This window comes from Euleptes europaea, chromosome 7, assembly GCF_029931775.1.
Source record: "Euleptes europaea isolate rEulEur1 chromosome 7, rEulEur1.hap1, whole genome shotgun sequence".
Classification (NCBI taxonomy): Eukaryota; Metazoa; Chordata; class Lepidosauria; order Squamata; family Sphaerodactylidae; genus Euleptes; species Euleptes europaea.
In genome coordinates this window covers 29,628,373-29,645,578 of record NC_079318.1, presented here as the reverse complement: position 1 = coordinate 29,645,578, position 17,206 = coordinate 29,628,373, and the positions used below count along the sequence as shown (strand labels likewise).

The 17,206-nt window shown below is 42.3% G+C and overlaps 2 protein-coding genes across 2 annotated transcripts in view; one reads left to right on the top strand and one right to left on the bottom strand.

Moving 5' to 3' along the window:
* The window catches only part of SDCCAG8 (SHH signaling and ciliogenesis regulator SDCCAG8), a 123,360-nt gene extending 115,268 nt beyond the window's left edge, over positions 1-8,092 (bottom strand). The window contains exons 1-4 of the mRNA XM_056853342.1: positions 8,007-8,092; positions 1,862-2,020; positions 1,697-1,782; positions 1,068-1,181 (exon numbers count right to left, since the gene is read on the bottom strand). Coding sequence (XP_056709320.1) covers positions 1,068-1,181; positions 1,697-1,782; positions 1,862-2,020; positions 8,007-8,073 — 426 coding nt within the window. The 5' untranslated portion in view covers positions 8,074-8,092. The remainder of the gene's footprint in view (positions 1-1,067; positions 1,182-1,696; positions 1,783-1,861; positions 2,021-8,006) is intronic.
* A 1,921-nt stretch (positions 8,093-10,013) lies between these two features.
* CEP170 (centrosomal protein 170) overlaps positions 10,014-17,206 on the top strand; it is a 102,074-nt gene continuing 94,881 nt past the window's right edge. Inside the window, exon 1 of the mRNA XM_056852564.1 lies at positions 10,014-10,059. The gene's annotated coding sequence lies outside the window, so the exon portion shown is untranslated. The remainder of the gene's footprint in view (positions 10,060-17,206) is intronic.

The following is a 17,206-nucleotide window of genomic DNA, read 5'->3' as shown; positions in this document are numbered from 1 at the left end:
AGCAGCTGTGGCCGGAATCTTCAGAGGAGTAACACTGAAGGACAGTGTCTCTCTGAGTTACTCCTCTGTCCTTCAGTGTTACTCCTCTGAAGATGCCAGCCACAGCTGCTGCCGAAACATCAGGAAAGAAAATACCAAGACCATGGTCACACAGCCCGGATAGCCTACAAGAACCAATGAACTCTGACCGTGAAAGCCTTCGACAATATTTAAAAAAAATATGTTGTGAAGAACTGTCACCTAGGGGGAAACCCCCCAAATCTCAGACATGTTTGCATCATGATATTACATTTAGATTCTCAGAACAGTAAAAATTCACAGTGGTTTATATTAAAAGAAAAATACAAAGCACAACAAATGGTGTGGGATAGACTACTCTGAGGTAACAGAGGACCAAAATAAATTCAGCTTTTACGCAGGTCAAGAGCTGATAAAAGTTAAATGCTGTCTTGGGGAGATTTCAACGTTCTTTAAATTTTCTGAAGCTAGTCTTTACATCACTAGAAACTGCTTAAAACTATGTTTCACGAACAATTTCCTATACTTCTGTGCCTCCTTTCTATATGTGCCTTCTCTGGCTCTGGAAAGGAAAGGATTACAGAGCCTTCTCTGGCTCTGGTTCTGGAAAGGATTACATTACCCAAACTTTAAATGGCCTCTGATAATGCAGTGTGTATGTGTGTACCTAAACGTAACTGACATAAAATGAGGAGGAGGGGAATGAAAACAGAGGGATGTGTTTGCAAGGATTATGTTAATGTTGTGAAAGGTTAATGCACTTTTAGATAGATATTCTCCCACCCTATTCAGCAAAGGGAAGCCCATTCTACTTGATCAAGATGTGTTATGCCAATGGAAGAAGCTCTATTTCAGATATGCATAAGGCCTTTGGACTGAGGTCTATATACAACAAACAAATTAGGTGCCATGATCCATTTTGAAGTATAACGCATATTACTGTGCTTCTGTTCTGAATACACACAGTCATGGGACTTAAAACCTTAATTATTAATGATTTTCTACAAATAATTCACTTTAAAAATTAGATAAAGCATGATATACAATACCTTGCAAAATTTGACTTCAGCCTCTAAGTGGTTAATGTATTGTGATTGATCATTAATGATGGGAACAAGATCACAAAGTGCGGGCGGACTCTGATCTGTAACTTTAGAGGTCCTCTAGACAAAACAAATCAACGGAATACAATAAACAATTTACAGAAAATAATGTTTACAATAGAGAATGAATCACATCTTAGATCCCTCATCATGCCCCATTCCCACCCACTGCCAACAAGAGAAAAATGAAATAGGGAGCCAGGAGAAAAAATTGTGCCTATTAGAAGATTAGAACTCCACCTCCACCATCAAGACCAATTAGAAACTATCTTAAACTGGTCTGCAATCAGAATACCGTACATTCAAATATTTTGCCTTCAACTTTTCTGTCCATGTCTCATACATCTGTATAAATCTGCCATAACGAAGTACAGCTAGTTAGCTTAAAACGGATGTAATGTTGTATGTCTTTAATAAGTGCATTTAATTTCCTGCAGTAGGTTATTAATGCCTTGATAACCCTCTACATGATTCACCAAGTGTGACAGCATAAACGTTGCTTAACTTGAGGCTCTACTAACAGCCATGCAATTATTTGTTCAGCTAAAAGAATAATCAGAGAGGATAATGCTTACCGAAGGTGATGCTGCCCTCCTTCGTGAAGGGGATGTTTCATCCTCTTTTTCTTCTTGTAGCCGTAATAAAGCTTTTAGTTGATTAACTATAGGGAAATGGTAAGATACATCTTAACAAGCGCGACTGTATATGACAGAAAGAGTCAGAAATTGACATTTTCAAACCTGCATGACTGTGCTGCAGTTCCTGCCAAACTTTATCCTCGCTGTCGTCAGGGTCTGCGTTAGGAAATAACTGGTCAAATGTAGCTGCACCTTCTCCCGTTGCGAGATCTTTTTCACCCAAGGCATACTTCAGTTGATCAATGCTTTTACTGGCACGATCTGTGAATAACAACATTATTTTTTTAGTCTCCGTGAACAGAGATGCATTCAGACTTGAACAGCCAAATCTAGATTACAAGATTTACCATCACAATTCACCTGCCTATACAACCGAACACCAGGGAACTAGAACACCAGAACGGAACGCCGAGGAAATGACTAGAAACAATGCAAAACTTTTGATTCATTGCACCAGGCTGTGAAGCATACAAGTGGGAAGGAACCAGGAAGACGGATTCTAGCTGCTGTTTACGTGGGATAGCATCAGATTACTGTCGGAAAGGCTACAATATGTCTCCCAATACCAGTGTCACTAGCACAGACAACTTGTTCATCAAGAACTGGACAAAAAAGTCTTTCTTGGCAGATATCATAACAGCTATCACTTACCTTGGGAAAAAAGCAATCTGACTAACAAGATATATTGAATGATCAAAGGGCAATATCTTATAGAATCATAGAGTTGGAAGGGACCACCAGGGTCATCTAGTCCAACCTCCTGAACAATGCAGGAAATTCACAAATACGTCCCCGACCCACACACACACAGTGACCCCTGCTCCATACCCAGGAGATGGCAAAAAAATCAAAAACCCTCCAGGGTCCCTGGCCAATCTGGCCTGGAAGAATATTTCTTCCTGACCCCAGCGTAGTGATCGGCATTACCCTGGGCATGTAAGAAAGGGTCATGAGAGCCAAACACTGATGCAAACCTTCCCACCCTCCCTCTAATGATCTGCCTAAGTTCACAGATTCAGAATTGCTGACAGATGGCCATCTACCCTCTGCTTAAAGACCTCCAAAGGAGAGCTCCTGAGGAAGCCTGTTCCATTGAGGAAACGCTCTGTCAGGAAGTTCTTCCTAATGTTTAGCTGAAAGCTTTTTTGATTTAATTTCAACCTGTCAGTTCTGGTCCAACCTTCTGGGGCAACAAAAAACAACTCCACACCATCCTCTATATGACAGCCCTTAGGCAGATCATGAGAGGGAGGGTACCTTGGCCATCTTCTGGGCATAGAGTATGGGTCACTGGGGGTGTGGGGGGGAGGTAGCTTGGAATTTCCTGCATTGTGCAGGGGGTTGGACTAGATGACCCTGGTGGTCCCTTCCAACTCTATGATTCTAAGTACTTAAGATGGTTATCACATCACCTCTCAGTCATCTCCTCTCCAGGCTAAACATACCCAGGTCCTTCAATCTTTCCTTGGTCTCCAGACCCCTCACCATCTTTGTTGCCCTCCCCTGGACACATCCTTGTCTACATCCTTCTGAAACTGTGGTGGCCAAAAGTGAACACAATACTCTAGGTGAGCTCTAACCAGAGCAGAGTAAACCGAAAAATGGAATGCATCTCAATAGTTGTTAGTTCTGTCAGCAGTCTTTAATATGGTGGACGATGTAATTCTGCTGAGGTACATGGAAGGTGAGGTGGGTCTGGGTGGAGCAGTATTGAGACAGTGCTGGTCTGTTCTACCAGACTGCTCACTAAAAATTGCAATATGACATGCTGAATCATCCCCTTGGGATGGGGGTTTCTCTCAAGCCTCAGTGTTATCTCCTATACTATGCAAGCCCCCTTAATGAGATTGTCCAAGGTTTTGCAGTACATTGCCATCAAAATGTTGATGACACCAAGTGAAATTACTCTGAATAAGCCACTGAATCAGAATCAGATAACCTTTATTGGCATAATATTGATGGACACAAGGTCAGAGATAACCAGGTAGTACATATCTAGATTAAAATTAAGTTTGAATCTTAACCTTAACAGCTTCTGCCAAAAACTCCGCCACCTTCACCGTAACATCAGTTGAAATGTCGTTCAGCAAGAATTGCCATGTGGTTGTTCTGTAAGAGGCCATCCATTTGCTGATTAAGGGTAATATAAATTTTTTATGGGGTTCGTCATGTAAATGACAATCTAAGATAATATGTTATAAGGAGTACGGCTGGCCCGTTCCGCAAGGACATACCCTTTTGATGAAGGTAGTCTTAGCAAATCTCCCGTATAAAACCTTAGATGGAAAGGAATTGAGTCGTGCTAGCATAAATGCTCTCCATTGAAGAGGCTCCTCAGGTGTACTAAAATATTGCTGCATCTTTCCAGGCAATATTGACAAACCCATTTTAAGTGGGGAACATATTGGCGGAGTGAGCGGGCATATTTTGTGATATTCATGATCTAAGAGTTGTTTGATTATATAAAAAGATGCCTTTTCCTCTAGCTTTAATAACTCATCCAGGTTAATTCCTATTTGATTAAGTTTGGCTAAAATTGCCGAGAACCAGCTGGCCTTGTATGAATCCTTTAGTAGATAGTACATTAGATCTTTCAAGTTGGCTCTAAAGTGGATTTTAATCCAGTATTTAAAAGTCAATATCCAGGCTCTCGTCTCTATTAAATTGTGGCCTATTTCCAGAGAGATGGTTAAATATGAAACACATTTTGGGATTCAGCCACTGGCTACTGCTGTCTCTGTCCTGGTCCATTATTTCAGGGAAAACAAATTGAAGCAGAGTCTGTAGGAGAGAGCAAAAAGCACTTTTTCCCAGATAAATCAAATCAAGAACTTAGCCCACTGTTTAAAAATGCCTCATCTGGCCATGCTGATCTATGCTTCGGTAGGCCTGAGTCTAGATTACTTTAACACACTCTATATGGGGCTTCCCATGAAGACTATCCAGAAGCTACAGCTGGTGCAAATTGCAACAATCTGCTTGTTATCTGAGAATAGCCAATGGAACCATGTCACTCCTATTTGAGGTGTCTTCAATAGTTGCTTCAATAGTTTACAGATCCAATTCAAGGTGTTGCTGCTGACCTTAAAAGCCTTTCATGATTTGGAGGGCCCACATACTTGAAGAAAAGCCTCTTTCTACATTTTTCTATGTAGTAGCTTTGTTCTTCCCAACCAGGTTTATTGTCAGTACCCGAAGTGTTCAAGGCACATTCTGCAACAGTCCAGGCTTGAGCTTTTTCAGTGGCTGCCCCGTGTCTGTGGAACAGCCTCCCAGAAGAAGTCTGGGGGCTACTGCTACCCTCCTGGTTTTCCAGTGAGGCTAAAAGAGACTTATTCTAGAGCACTATGGGGACAGCCTGAGCCTGGGCAAATGGAAGCATCAGGTGTTTTTAAACTGGTTTTTAATTTATTTTATATCTGTGGTTTTGATGTTTGCTGTTTTTATCATTTTTAAAATATTACTGTTTTATCATTTTTTAAATATTACTGTTATCAACCTTGAGTCCTGAGATTATTAGGAGAAAGGTAGATATATACATATTTTAAATAAACAAATATGCTGGCAATAATTTCCAAAAGGAAAACTTTGTGAAGTATTAAAGCATATTTACACATTTAGATTGTTACACTATCTGCTCTACATACTGCTTGTTAAAGCTCTGTGGGCTGCCCCATGTACTGTGGTATTTAGCTGTGCATCTAAAATGTGCAATGTTGGTGAAACAAACGTGTGTTCACCAGTATGAACACCATGCATGAAGTACATTGGCTGCAGTTTCCTGTCCCATATATGTTCAGTCACCATGACAAACCTAGTTTCTTGCCTTGCCATGTGTGCAGTAGTCAAAAGGGATGAAAAGCCCAAGGTGGGTTTTGAAGAGACAAGGAGTGGAGCCTGGAGAATTTCTAGAGCATCTAGAATACAGCATGGCATATTTTTCCATGTCTATAGAAGAAATGTTTTAACCACAAACCCTAACTCAAAGTACTTAACATTCACTGGCACCTGAAAAACTAGCAACATTCATTCCAGTACGAGCTTTTGTGGAACAGAGAACACTGTTTCGGATGCAATGGGTTCTGTCACACAAAAGCTCATACCGAAATACATGTTAGTCTTTCAGGTGCCACTGGACTCCTGTGTTATTTCACTACAATAGATTTACAGGGTAACCCCACTGGAACCACAACACTTAGTTAATTCAAACAGCTTTATACTGTCTCTAAGGGGCAAATAATGGATTGGCATATCAAAATACCTGCGACCTGGAAACCTCCTTGGAAAAGCAGCCACTTTTCCCATTTGGTTTCACAAATCACAAGATTAAAAAAAAATCCTGAGATTTTAAAAAATATATATTTCCCTGCTTCTACAGGAGAGATTAGTACAACAATTTGCAGCCGCTATGGCTAAAGAATTATATTTACCAAAGGTTTACAAAAAACTAAAGGCTCCACATCACTTGTGCAAACTTGTATTCAAGCATCATACATTGCGGTAGTCTTTCACTTGGTCAATTACACCTGAACACCTGAAGCTGCCTTCTACTGAATCAGACCCTTGGTCCATCAAAGTCAGTATTGTCTACTCAGACCGGCAGCAGCTCTCCAGGGTCTCAGACAGAGGTCTATTTCACATCACCTACTTGTCGGGTCCCTTTAACTGGAGATGCCGGGGATTGAGCCTGGGACCTTCTGCACACCAAGCAGCGGCTCTACCACTGAGCCACGGCCCCTCCCCAGATTGAAGAATCCAGCTCATACATTCAGAGTTTAGCTGGTGCAAGAAGAGTCTCTTATAACCCTCAAAGTCCTTATGGTGCCAAAAGCCATGAGGAACCTACCTCATAGGGATGTTGTGAAGATAAAATAGAGGGGATGTGGCTCAGTGGTAGAGCATCTGCTTGGCATGAAGGTCCCAGTTTCAATTCCGGGCATCATAAGAACATAAGAAAGGCCCTGCTGGATCGCACCAAGGCCCATCAAGTCCAGCAGTCTGTTCGCACAGTAGCCAACCAGGTGCCTCTAGGAAGCCCCCAAACAAGACGAGTGCAGCAGCACCATCCTGCCTGTGTTCCACAGCACCCAAAATAATAGGCATGCTCCTCTGATACTAGAGAGCATAGGTATGCTGCATGACTAATATCCATTCTAACTAACAGCCATGAATACCCCTTTCCTCCATGAATATGTCCACTCCCCTCTTAAAGCCCTCCAAGCTGGCAGCCATCACCACATCCTGGGGCAGGGAGTTCCACAATTTAACTATGCGTTGTGTGAAAAAATACTTCCTTTTATCTGTTTTGAATCTCTCACCCTCCAGCTTTAGCAGATGACCTCGTGTTCTAGTATTATGTGAGTGGGAGAAAAACTTCTCCCTGTCCACTCTCTCCAAACCATGCATAATCTCCAGTTAAAGGGACTAGGCAAGTAGGTGATGTGAAAGATCCCTGCCTGAGGCCCTGGAGAGCCGCTGCCGGTCCGAGTAGACAATACTGACTTTGAGGGACCCAGGGTCTGATTCAGTAGAAGGCAGCTTCGTGTGTTCATGTGAATGCAGAACGCTGAGTGATGGGCAGGAGAGATGCCTGCAGAAGTTTTCATCCATTATGCATTTCTGTGCAAAGGGTAGATCTCTCAGTGACGACAGGGCTTCAGTGCTGCGGTAGGTAAGAGGACCTCAAGAGTCCCAAGGGGGAAAATGATATCAATTTACTAGAAAAACAATATGTATTAAATGAGTGTTAGGGAGAAATGGAGGACTTACAAGATAATTAATTTCTAATGGAAATAATCAAATGCTTTTTATTATACTAATCCATTTATTATTAGTGAGATCTATTACTTCTTTTCTTCTTCCTTTAATTTGTATTTCCTTTTTCCTTTCCTTTATATATTAACTATTAATCTCCCCCCCTTGAAAAACATAAATGTCAAAGAGATCAATAAATATTAACAATAGTATTAGGATCAGAATTTTGCGCAAAAGAGATTACTAATTTATCACAAGATGAAGGGAGGTGTAGGGGAAGTCAACAATTCTTGATTATAGACAAAAAAATTAATAATGTGACCTATTTGTTTTTTTTTTACCGTTTATGTCATTGTTAAACTATGTGATTAATAATTTTGGAAAAATAATAAAAAATATATATATAAAAAAAGAGAGTCCCAAGGGGGGAATGACAGGAGGACCCAGGGAATGTGGACTCGGGGGGGGGGGGTCTTCTCTGTCACTCACTCACCACGCAGGTTCCGGTGATACCGCTCCAAGGACTCCTCCAGCTCAGACTCTCCGCCGCCCTCCCTCATGTCGCCGAGCGACGACGGGAACTCGCCCTGGACGCCAATGCGAGACCCCTCGGACTACCCGAGCTCCCTCGCACAGCCTCTGGCGGGTCTCCTTGCCGCGGGGAGCGCGCGAGGGGCAACTTCCGCCCCCTTTCACCGGTGGCTCTCGGTCGCTGTAGTCCAAACGGCTCCCCTCGCGCCTCCAGGCGACACCGGAACCGCCGGGGAGGAGAGACTACAATTCCCAGGATGGACCGGGGTGCCGGAGACCGCCTCGCTAAAACTTGTTGCTAGGCAACCAAGAAACGGTCGTTTTGTTTTTTGTTTTTTTCGGAGTCCAGCCGACGGGAGGAGCCACGAGGCCGCTGAGCCGGTGACATCGAGGTCGCTTCTGCCGGCGGGGGGCTGCAGTCGCCCCGCACCATTTCCGAAGGGGTGCGGACAGACTCCCGTAGGCATACAGTCTCCTAAACTGCCCAGCATGCAACGCTGTAATACGTTGGCGTTTCTTTAAGAGTTTGCCGCACGGCATTCTGGGATTTGTAGTTCTCTCCTACCCATGCCTCGGAATGTACCTAGCAGGGGCTACCCCGCCTGCCGCCACCACAGTAGATATTTTTGTCTTCTTCTGAGCCGATGCAGAGCATGCTTTGAAAACGCTGGCAACCTTAGATGACGTGGATCGCTTTTAAGTACTGTGGGATGTACGACAGAAATGCAAAACACAGCATGGGAACCTCAAAACGTGTTCCTCTCTCAAACAAGGGTAAACGAATTTTTTTTTTTCCTCCTTGCAGTCCCTAACACGTGTGCACCAAATGCTGCAGCGGCAAAGAGAGAAACCAGGAATATAATTCACAGTGGGTAGCCGTGTTAGTCTGTCTGCAGTAGTAGAAAAGGGCAAGAGTCCAGTAGCACCTTCAAGACTAACACGAATATTTTCTGGTAGGGTGTGAGCTTTCGTGAGCCACAGCTCACTTCTTCAGATACTGAATATTTTTTGGCAGGGTATGAGCTTTCGTGAGCCACAGCTCACTTCTTCAGATACTGAATATTTTCTGGCAGGGTATGAGCTTTCGTGAGCCACAGCTCACTTCTTCAGATACTGAATATTTTCTGGCAGGGTATGAGCTTTCGTGAGCCACAGCTCACTTCTTCAGATACTGAATATTTTCTGGCAGGGTATGAGCTTTCGTGAGCCACAGCTCACTTCTTCAGATACAGCTAGAATATGAATCCATCTGTCTTTAAGTAGAGGAGAGTGAATTCAGACAAGCATTAGTATGTCAATGTTAACAGTATGTAAATATGAATAGCAAGCGTGATGGGATTAGGTGTGGTATGCAGAAGATCCCATCAGGCCTGCTATTCACATTGACATACTGTTAACATTGATATACTAATGCTTGTCTGAATTCACCCTCCTCTACTTAAAGACAGATGGATTCACATTCTAGCTGCATCTGAAGAAGTGAGCTGTGGCTCACGAAAGCTCATACCCTGCCAGAAAATATTCTTGTTAGTCTTTAAGGCGCTACTGGACGCTTGCCCTTTTCTACTAAACCAGGAATACATTTCCCTCTCTCCCATTGTCTGAAAAATGACGCTTGCGCAGTGAGAGTCGACTGGGACGGAGGGGGGGGGCGAGCGGTCGGCCGCGCGCGTGCGCAGTCGGCTCGCTCTGAGCGACCGCAGATCCGTTCTTTTCAGTCCCCTTCCCCCACGTCCATAATTGTGCGTGTGTGTGCGCGCGCGCTCCCTGCAGGCGCCTGCGCACTGGCGCTCCCCGGGCTCCGCGCCGTTAGCCGCTATATGCTGGGAATAACGTTAGAAGCGGTTGCTGCTCGCAGAACAACACGCAAAGGCCGGGAACCGCGGCGGACTGGGTCGGTGAGGCAGAGACCCCGGTTTTTTTTGGGGGGGGGGAGTATGTGATGCCGCCGCTGACCCTCGGCCCTCTGGGTGGCGTCTCCCCTCTCTCCAGAAAGGGCAGTAGCAACAAATACAGTGCATTTGTTTAGGGGGGGGGGCTATCTTCTCTTTCCCCTCTCGGGCTGCGTCGCTGTTCTTCTCTTGCTTCCTCGAGCTGTTGGCCGTGGGGGTGGGGGGGTGCGCCTTGCAGGCCAGGCAGACGTTGGGTAGGGCTTGCTTTAAAAAATTTTAAAAAATAACAATAAGATAAAAACCCTCCTGCACGGCTGCCTGGGCTTTCTGCTCTCTGTGTCCGCCCCGCGCTGCCCCTGTTGGAATGAATAGAGGCGGTTGCTGCTGCTTTATGGATGTGAGGGGGGATGGCCCAGATTGGATACAGATGGAGCTGCTTAAGCCTCCGTTTCCTCTTTCCTCCTTTCCCTCCTCTCTGATAACAGATCTCCTCCTCGCCTGTGAGAGGAGGATGCTCCCTTTTCTCTATTCCCCTTTTCTTCTTCTTTTTTTTGCCTTCGGTGTCTCCATCCGCTTCCCTACATAATACACTCTCTGCTCCTCTGGAAGTCATCGGGGGGTGGGTGGAGAGGGGAGATTCTTTTGTGCGTTTATTCTGCTTGTCTGCAGGCGTGGTGAAGGTTCTCCTTTGTTTCCCATTTGCTTGTTTTTGGGGGGGGCTTTAGATCTTAACTTTTTTTTTTTTTTGCAACAAATTGACGGGGGAGGGAGAGATGTTTCTTCCCCCTTAAAAACTGCTTCTCTTTTCCAGTTTGCCATTCGACCCGATTGTGCTGTAAGAATCCTCCCTCTAAAATGATGCCTGGCTTTACACTTTTTAAAAAGGACACCCCAAGGGAAGGAAAATAGCAAGTCTTCCCTCTCTTTTTCTTCTGCTGCTGTTTGTGATTTTCTGTGTATAAAAGGGAATGCATATGGCTTCTCAAACTACCTGTATATCGGGAAGATAATGGCCCTTTGTAGAAGGCATCATTACAAAATCATTTGTTTTGTTAATGAAAGACGTGCCTAGTCATTGTAGCCTTTTTAGAAGGGCGATGCATGGGTTTCAAAGGCAATAAAAATCTTGGCGTGGTTTTGAAATATCAAGCGTGTTGGGGAAGAGGAAGCTGACTCGACTGAGAATCAGATGACAGATCTACGGATGAGCCTTCTTTTGTGATCTCATCCACTCGTTGCTTGGAGCCGGATGCTGTGGTGGGGGAAGGGAAGAGGAGGGCTTCTGCTCAGAATTGTACGCTGGAACATCTACTATTCAGCTCCATTTACTATTCAGTTAATCTAAGTCACTTTAGCATCAGGAAATTGCTAAATGCATAAAAAAGGGGTTGTAGCTGTTCAGACTACAGAGCTTATAGTAAGCCCTGTTTTCTCAGTAAGGCAGGTATCTGAGGACCAGAGCTATGTATTGTTTTGAAATATACACTGCCAACTGTGTTCTGTATGAGCACATGCAAGTACTATTTGCCATTCACTGTTACTTTTTTAAAAAGGACAGAGAAAAGGATATGAGTAACCGATGGTGTTTCCTTGTGTCCTTTTCACTTGGAACTAAAGGTATTCATAAAATATTTATTTGAAAGAATATACTCAGGTTCCTAGACTGTGACAGTTCCTTTTTGGTGCAATGACACAAGCAAAAGGAGTATTTTAAGACAAGGAATTGTGTTTGTAAATAGGATTATTTGAGAGAAGAAACCAGTATTCAGTATAGTAATGTGTTTTAAAAATGTAGAAATCCACATGAACAAAAATGGCTAAATTGTGGACCAAAATGGCTAAATTATGTACAAAGTAGTTCCAACATGACCGTTTAGTATAGTCGCTACGGTGCTCCAGTCTTGGCAGGCAGTTTATAGCAAAGTCAAAGTGTAGTGCACCTGCTAACCATCACTGTTGTTTTTAACTTTGTGGGCCAGCCCACTTTCATCTGTTGCAAGTCAGCAACAACATTCACAGTTGTGGAATTTATTGCACCATGTATATTAACGGAGCGTTTTCTGCTTTTCATTTTCCTTTGCCAGTAGTTACTGCTGAGGTGGAAATCTAGTGTGAGTAATACAAATTCGATGAGCTCTTTGTTGCAGCCTTTTGACTCTTGAATCTTATACCATTTGGAGAGCTCCTCAGTTTCCTGCACTATACAAAACAGTATTTTCATTTTCCTTTGGTCAGATCATTAGGGTTGCCAACCTCCAGCTAGTGGCTGGAGTTCTCTTGCTATTACAGCTGATCTCCAGATGATCGAGATCAGTTCACCTGGAGAAAATTGCCACTTTGATAGGTGGACTCTATGGCATTATACCCCATTGAAGTTCCTCCTCTTCTCAAACCCTGACCTCCTTGGGCTCTACCACCAAAATCTCCAGGTATTTCCCAACCTGGAGCTGGCAACCCTACTGATCACAGATATTAGGTGGGATTATTCCTTAGGGTTTCTTTCTTGACTTTGAACCAACCTCTGGTTACCCTTCACATATTCCCATCATTTTCAAAACAGATAGCCTAAAGCATAAAATCTTATTTGAGTGTCTAGAGCAGTGCTACACAAAAAGACCACAGTCTGTGCCCATACCTCCTCTTTCACCCCTTCTTCATGCCCATCCCCATAAACTAGTCTTACTGTAAGGTTCTACTGAATAGCATTGATGAAAATGTGACCTGTTAAAATGTTGGAGATACTGTTACTTGCAAATAGCTTTTATCTACCAAAATTACAGACTAGTGCATTAGCGTGTTTAATGTCTGTTACTCATATAGCATTAATATTTTCGTTGAGTGAACATATCCATAGTTCCGTAGTTTTGATGATGACTTTTCTCGCAGTGGACAGTTGAATGTCACAGAGGAATGAGGCTGGCAGAAAGGTCTCTTTTTGTCATTGACTGAACTTTTCAGATTGTAGAAGCAGTAAGACAAGCAGAAGAGCTTTCAGAAGGAAAGCTTGAGGAAGTAGGGGCCTTAAAGAATAGCTGACATAGGAAAATGGAGGAGGTGAGGTTTAGAAAATGAAGATTTAAAAAACAAGTAGTCCAGCGGAACAGAGGGGAGGAGGAAAAATGGGGAGGAAAGCATGGGCATAGACGAGAGATGTATGTAACTAGGAATTACAGGGTTAACAAAGATTTATGATTTAAAGTTCATATAATTTGAAATAACCAACCAAATCTTAGGTTGCAGGCAGCTATCTGCAAGTTAAAACCATCTTGTTTTTTTTTTTTAAATCTCAAAACAATTTCAAAAGTAAAACTTAAGTTTGAAATTAAAAACAGCAACTGGAAAAGCTGCCAAATGTTGAACGTATGAGAGATTTTGTTTTGTCTCAAGTAGTTGTCAAAACATTTCATGTAGCTTTTCACAGAAATCCCTACAGCAGATTGGTAAACTGAATATTGTGCTTCCCCATATTATGTGGGTTGGGAAGCTGAACCTGAAAGTATATTGCTTAAGATACCAAGTGAGTTCATGGCTGGGCAGAAATTTGACCTGGGACTTCCTGGCTCATAGTTGCTGCTTTTAATCACTGTGCTACATTAGGGCTTTATAAATATTCCTGACATGTAATAAGGTCTAAAAGCTCTTAAAGAAGAGCTGGAAGACATCAGTGGATATTTTAGTCCAAACCTGCCTACTTTAAGCATACCCAGCAAGCTGATACACAGAACATTTTTTTCTACAAAATCTTGAAGGAAGTAAAGTTTGCTATGCAGCTTATCGTATTGCATTCTTTCTCTTAGGCTTAATCCAGATGTTTTGCCAAATCGTGACTGATTGGCTTGATGTCTGAAAGAATATGATTGTGGCCATTGCTCCATTTCCAGAGGCCACTCCTATAGCGATGGAAGCATTATACAAGGTCAGGCATGATGTCTGAACTGAGCACAATAGTTGAGTTTTAAACATTAAACAATTTCCTATAATTTAAAAATGCTTCTTGGCCTGTTCTAAGAAGTGATCCATTTCCTCATCTTTGATCTAAAATAACAAGTTTTCTGAGCAATAATATGTCATAAGCAATGAATTATGAATGTACTTGACTATTCTGAAAAGCGAAGGTAAGAGTAGTGCTGAATACGTATGCTGTTTAAACTAGACTCAAAATCTCTAACTTGGCTTATTACTCAGCCTCTGTTCATGCTCACGGCCAACCCCTCCCCTCTCTCTGGCATGCACTGAGCCCTTGGGGAAAGAAGCAGGGATTTCTGTTGGCTGTGGTAGAGTATGGAGAAGATATAGGTCAAGATGTTGTCATTTTTTAGCATTTCAGAACAGCAGCACCAGAGTCAGCTTGGGGAAAGAGGCTGGTTGGCTGGAAGTCCTTCTCATCAGAGGAGTGGGGCACACTTGTTCTTCTTGATCTAGCATGTGGATTTGCAGATGCTTGCATATAATAGTATAAGTATTAATTGAATCTAATTTTTTTGGCAAAGTATTCTAACTTTGCAAGCAAATCTCTTTTAAACTTCTTAGCTCTTGTACACTGTATTCTGACAAGGAGTTAGAGAAATTGCGGTTTTGGAAGAAAATAAATTGCTTGCAGTTTATAATTTGGTTAGGAATATATTCTCGTCACTTTTACTGTTAACTGGATTGTGAGGTGTTAATTTCAATTACTTGCACACTAGAGAACTTCTGTAAAGATTTGGCTGTTCTTTTCAAATCTAATTCCTTGATTACCATATCTCCCAAGCTCTTTCTGCTTTGTTTTCTCTTTGTAGGTGTCTTGCTTATTATCGGTGAATCTTACTATGGTTCTACATAATCTGGCTCCTGATAAGAGTTTAATAGTTGGAAATGCCTCTTCAGCCTTTGGATAATAATCTAATGGGGTGAGAGGTAGAGAATCAGTTGCAGTTTGAGCTTGAACAGCAAGAGTTAAGAGCTGGAATTAATTGTAATGGAGATGTGGCTTCCAGGAGTTTGCATGCAACAGTTGATCTTGGGATTTCAATGATGGGTTACTACTGGTAGTTGTACTGTCTGATCTAAGGGTCTATTTCAGGGGCTCATAGCCTACTTTATGATTACTTCCAATGTACTTGTAAATCCTTTGAACCCATATGTCATTATTTAAATTCATGGATTAACTTCCTTGGGTTCACTCTGTGTAAAGAAAAGCAGTATATAATTATTTTAATTATTAGTCTATTTGTTTTCAGAATTTGAAACTCTTCTCCTCTTCCCAACATAGCTTCATCTGTATGTGAAAGTAAATTGCTACAAATTGCTTCTTTGGATCCTTGTTGAGGAGAAGGGGATATAAATGAAGAAATGAGACAGTGGTGTTGCAGTTGGTCTATTTAGGTTCACTGTCAAACAAACAAAATATTTCCTTAAAAAGAAATTACCTGTGTAGAGATTTTTTTAAGGGTTAATCTTTCAGGAAAAAATTACATTTTTGATGCCTGTGAGAGAACTTTAATATATTCATAGCAAATACTTTATACAAAAGGACTTTGAGTACTATTTTGGGAAGTGGAGTTACATATCACTGTAGATGAATACTAGAAATAGGAATCATGTGACACCTTACAAGCTGATTATACTTAACTGCTTGGATATAGATGAAACGTTTTTAAGATGTAAAGCTTCTAATCTCATGTTAGGTTGGACAGGAGGAAAGAAACTGCATTTTTATTAAGGGAGAATTTCTGTATTTGTTATTTGTGTTGGTGATCATCAGCCTTTCCACTTTGTTTATAATGCCACTCTCTGTCTGTTTCTGACTGATTTGACAGGCTCTCATCAAAAAGCCCAATATATTATTATGTTTGGTTAATGCTGCTTTTAGGTAGACCACTAGTTCAGACTTGTTCTGTAGGGACCCATTCTGGATCAGGGCCAGTGTTTCTCTTTAAAAAACATGGACAGCAACCTCCTAGAAAAGACTGACCTTTGACCTTGGCTGAAAGGCATATTGCTCGCATGCCTTAACCTCTGTTTCTTTTGTGTAGTAGAATGCTGTCCCCAGATTTCATGACACTCACAAGGCATTTTTCCTGATCTTGTCCATGTTCTCTCAGGAAATATTTTGGACGTGATTCAGTCTTACTGGAAGCATAGTCCCTGCACATGTGGAATGATCACTCACCATCGTGCATAATTGAGCTCCTCTCCCAACCCTGTGTGTGAACATAATGGTGATACGGGAGGCATTTGTAGACCTCTTGTTCCTTTTAAAGGCTTCATGTCATATACACACACCTGACAGTTATGCCCTGCTAGGATCCCTTGATGTACGGTCTCTTGATGGGCTAATAATGATCCAAATGTGTAGACTTATCCCCCCCCCCCAACACCCAATGCTGTCTGAGGTTAAGCGAAGCAAATTAACCCTACATTTGTCCCCCACCCAATTTTCAGTGTTGCATTAGAGTGCCAGAGTGCCTGGAAGACAGGTTCGAATGCCTACTCTGCCATGAGAGTTTGCTGGGTACCCATTAGCCAGTCACACACTCTGCCTAACCTACATTACAGGGTTGTTGTGAGCATAAAATGAAGGAGAGAAGAATGATGTAAGCCAGTGGTTCTCAACCTTTTTTGCTCCATTCCCCCCTTTCACCATTATTCAGAATATAATTCCCCCTTCCTAAAATACTCTATCTCAAAAGGTGCATTCCAAATAATATGCATTTTGCTGAATAGTGGTCCCATTTCCCCCCCCCCCCCCGAACCCTAAAATCCCCCCCAGGGGGGAATTCCCCCTTGTTGAGAACCCCTGATGTAATCTGTTTTGGATCCCTGTTGGGGAGAAAGGTGAAGTAAATAAGTCCTACCCAATTTCAGAATCATTGTTTGGAGTGCACCCAAATGCCAAACTAGTTTAACCCCGTAACATGGATGCCAACATGTTAAGTAACTTCTAGAAAATTTGTCCTTGCTCCAAAACTAATTTTTAGATCATAGGAGTAAGAGAACGCTTGAAACTAGGTATACCATTCACGTACAAAGCAACACATAAACAAAACAACATGTAGTAGGTACCAAATCAAAACTCTGTCAGGTATCTTAAGGGCAGTGCATACTATAGGAGGAGAAGGAAGGAAAGTGGGGGGGGGGATGAAGTCCAGTATAACTGTTCTGACATTACTAAGGCATGTAAATTTTGTGTAAAATCCTTGCATTAAAATGTTTTATTTCAAAGCGAAAGGGAAGTGCCTCATTCGACTCAGTTATGATTAGGTGAAAACACTTCTTAGGTAAACCTTCT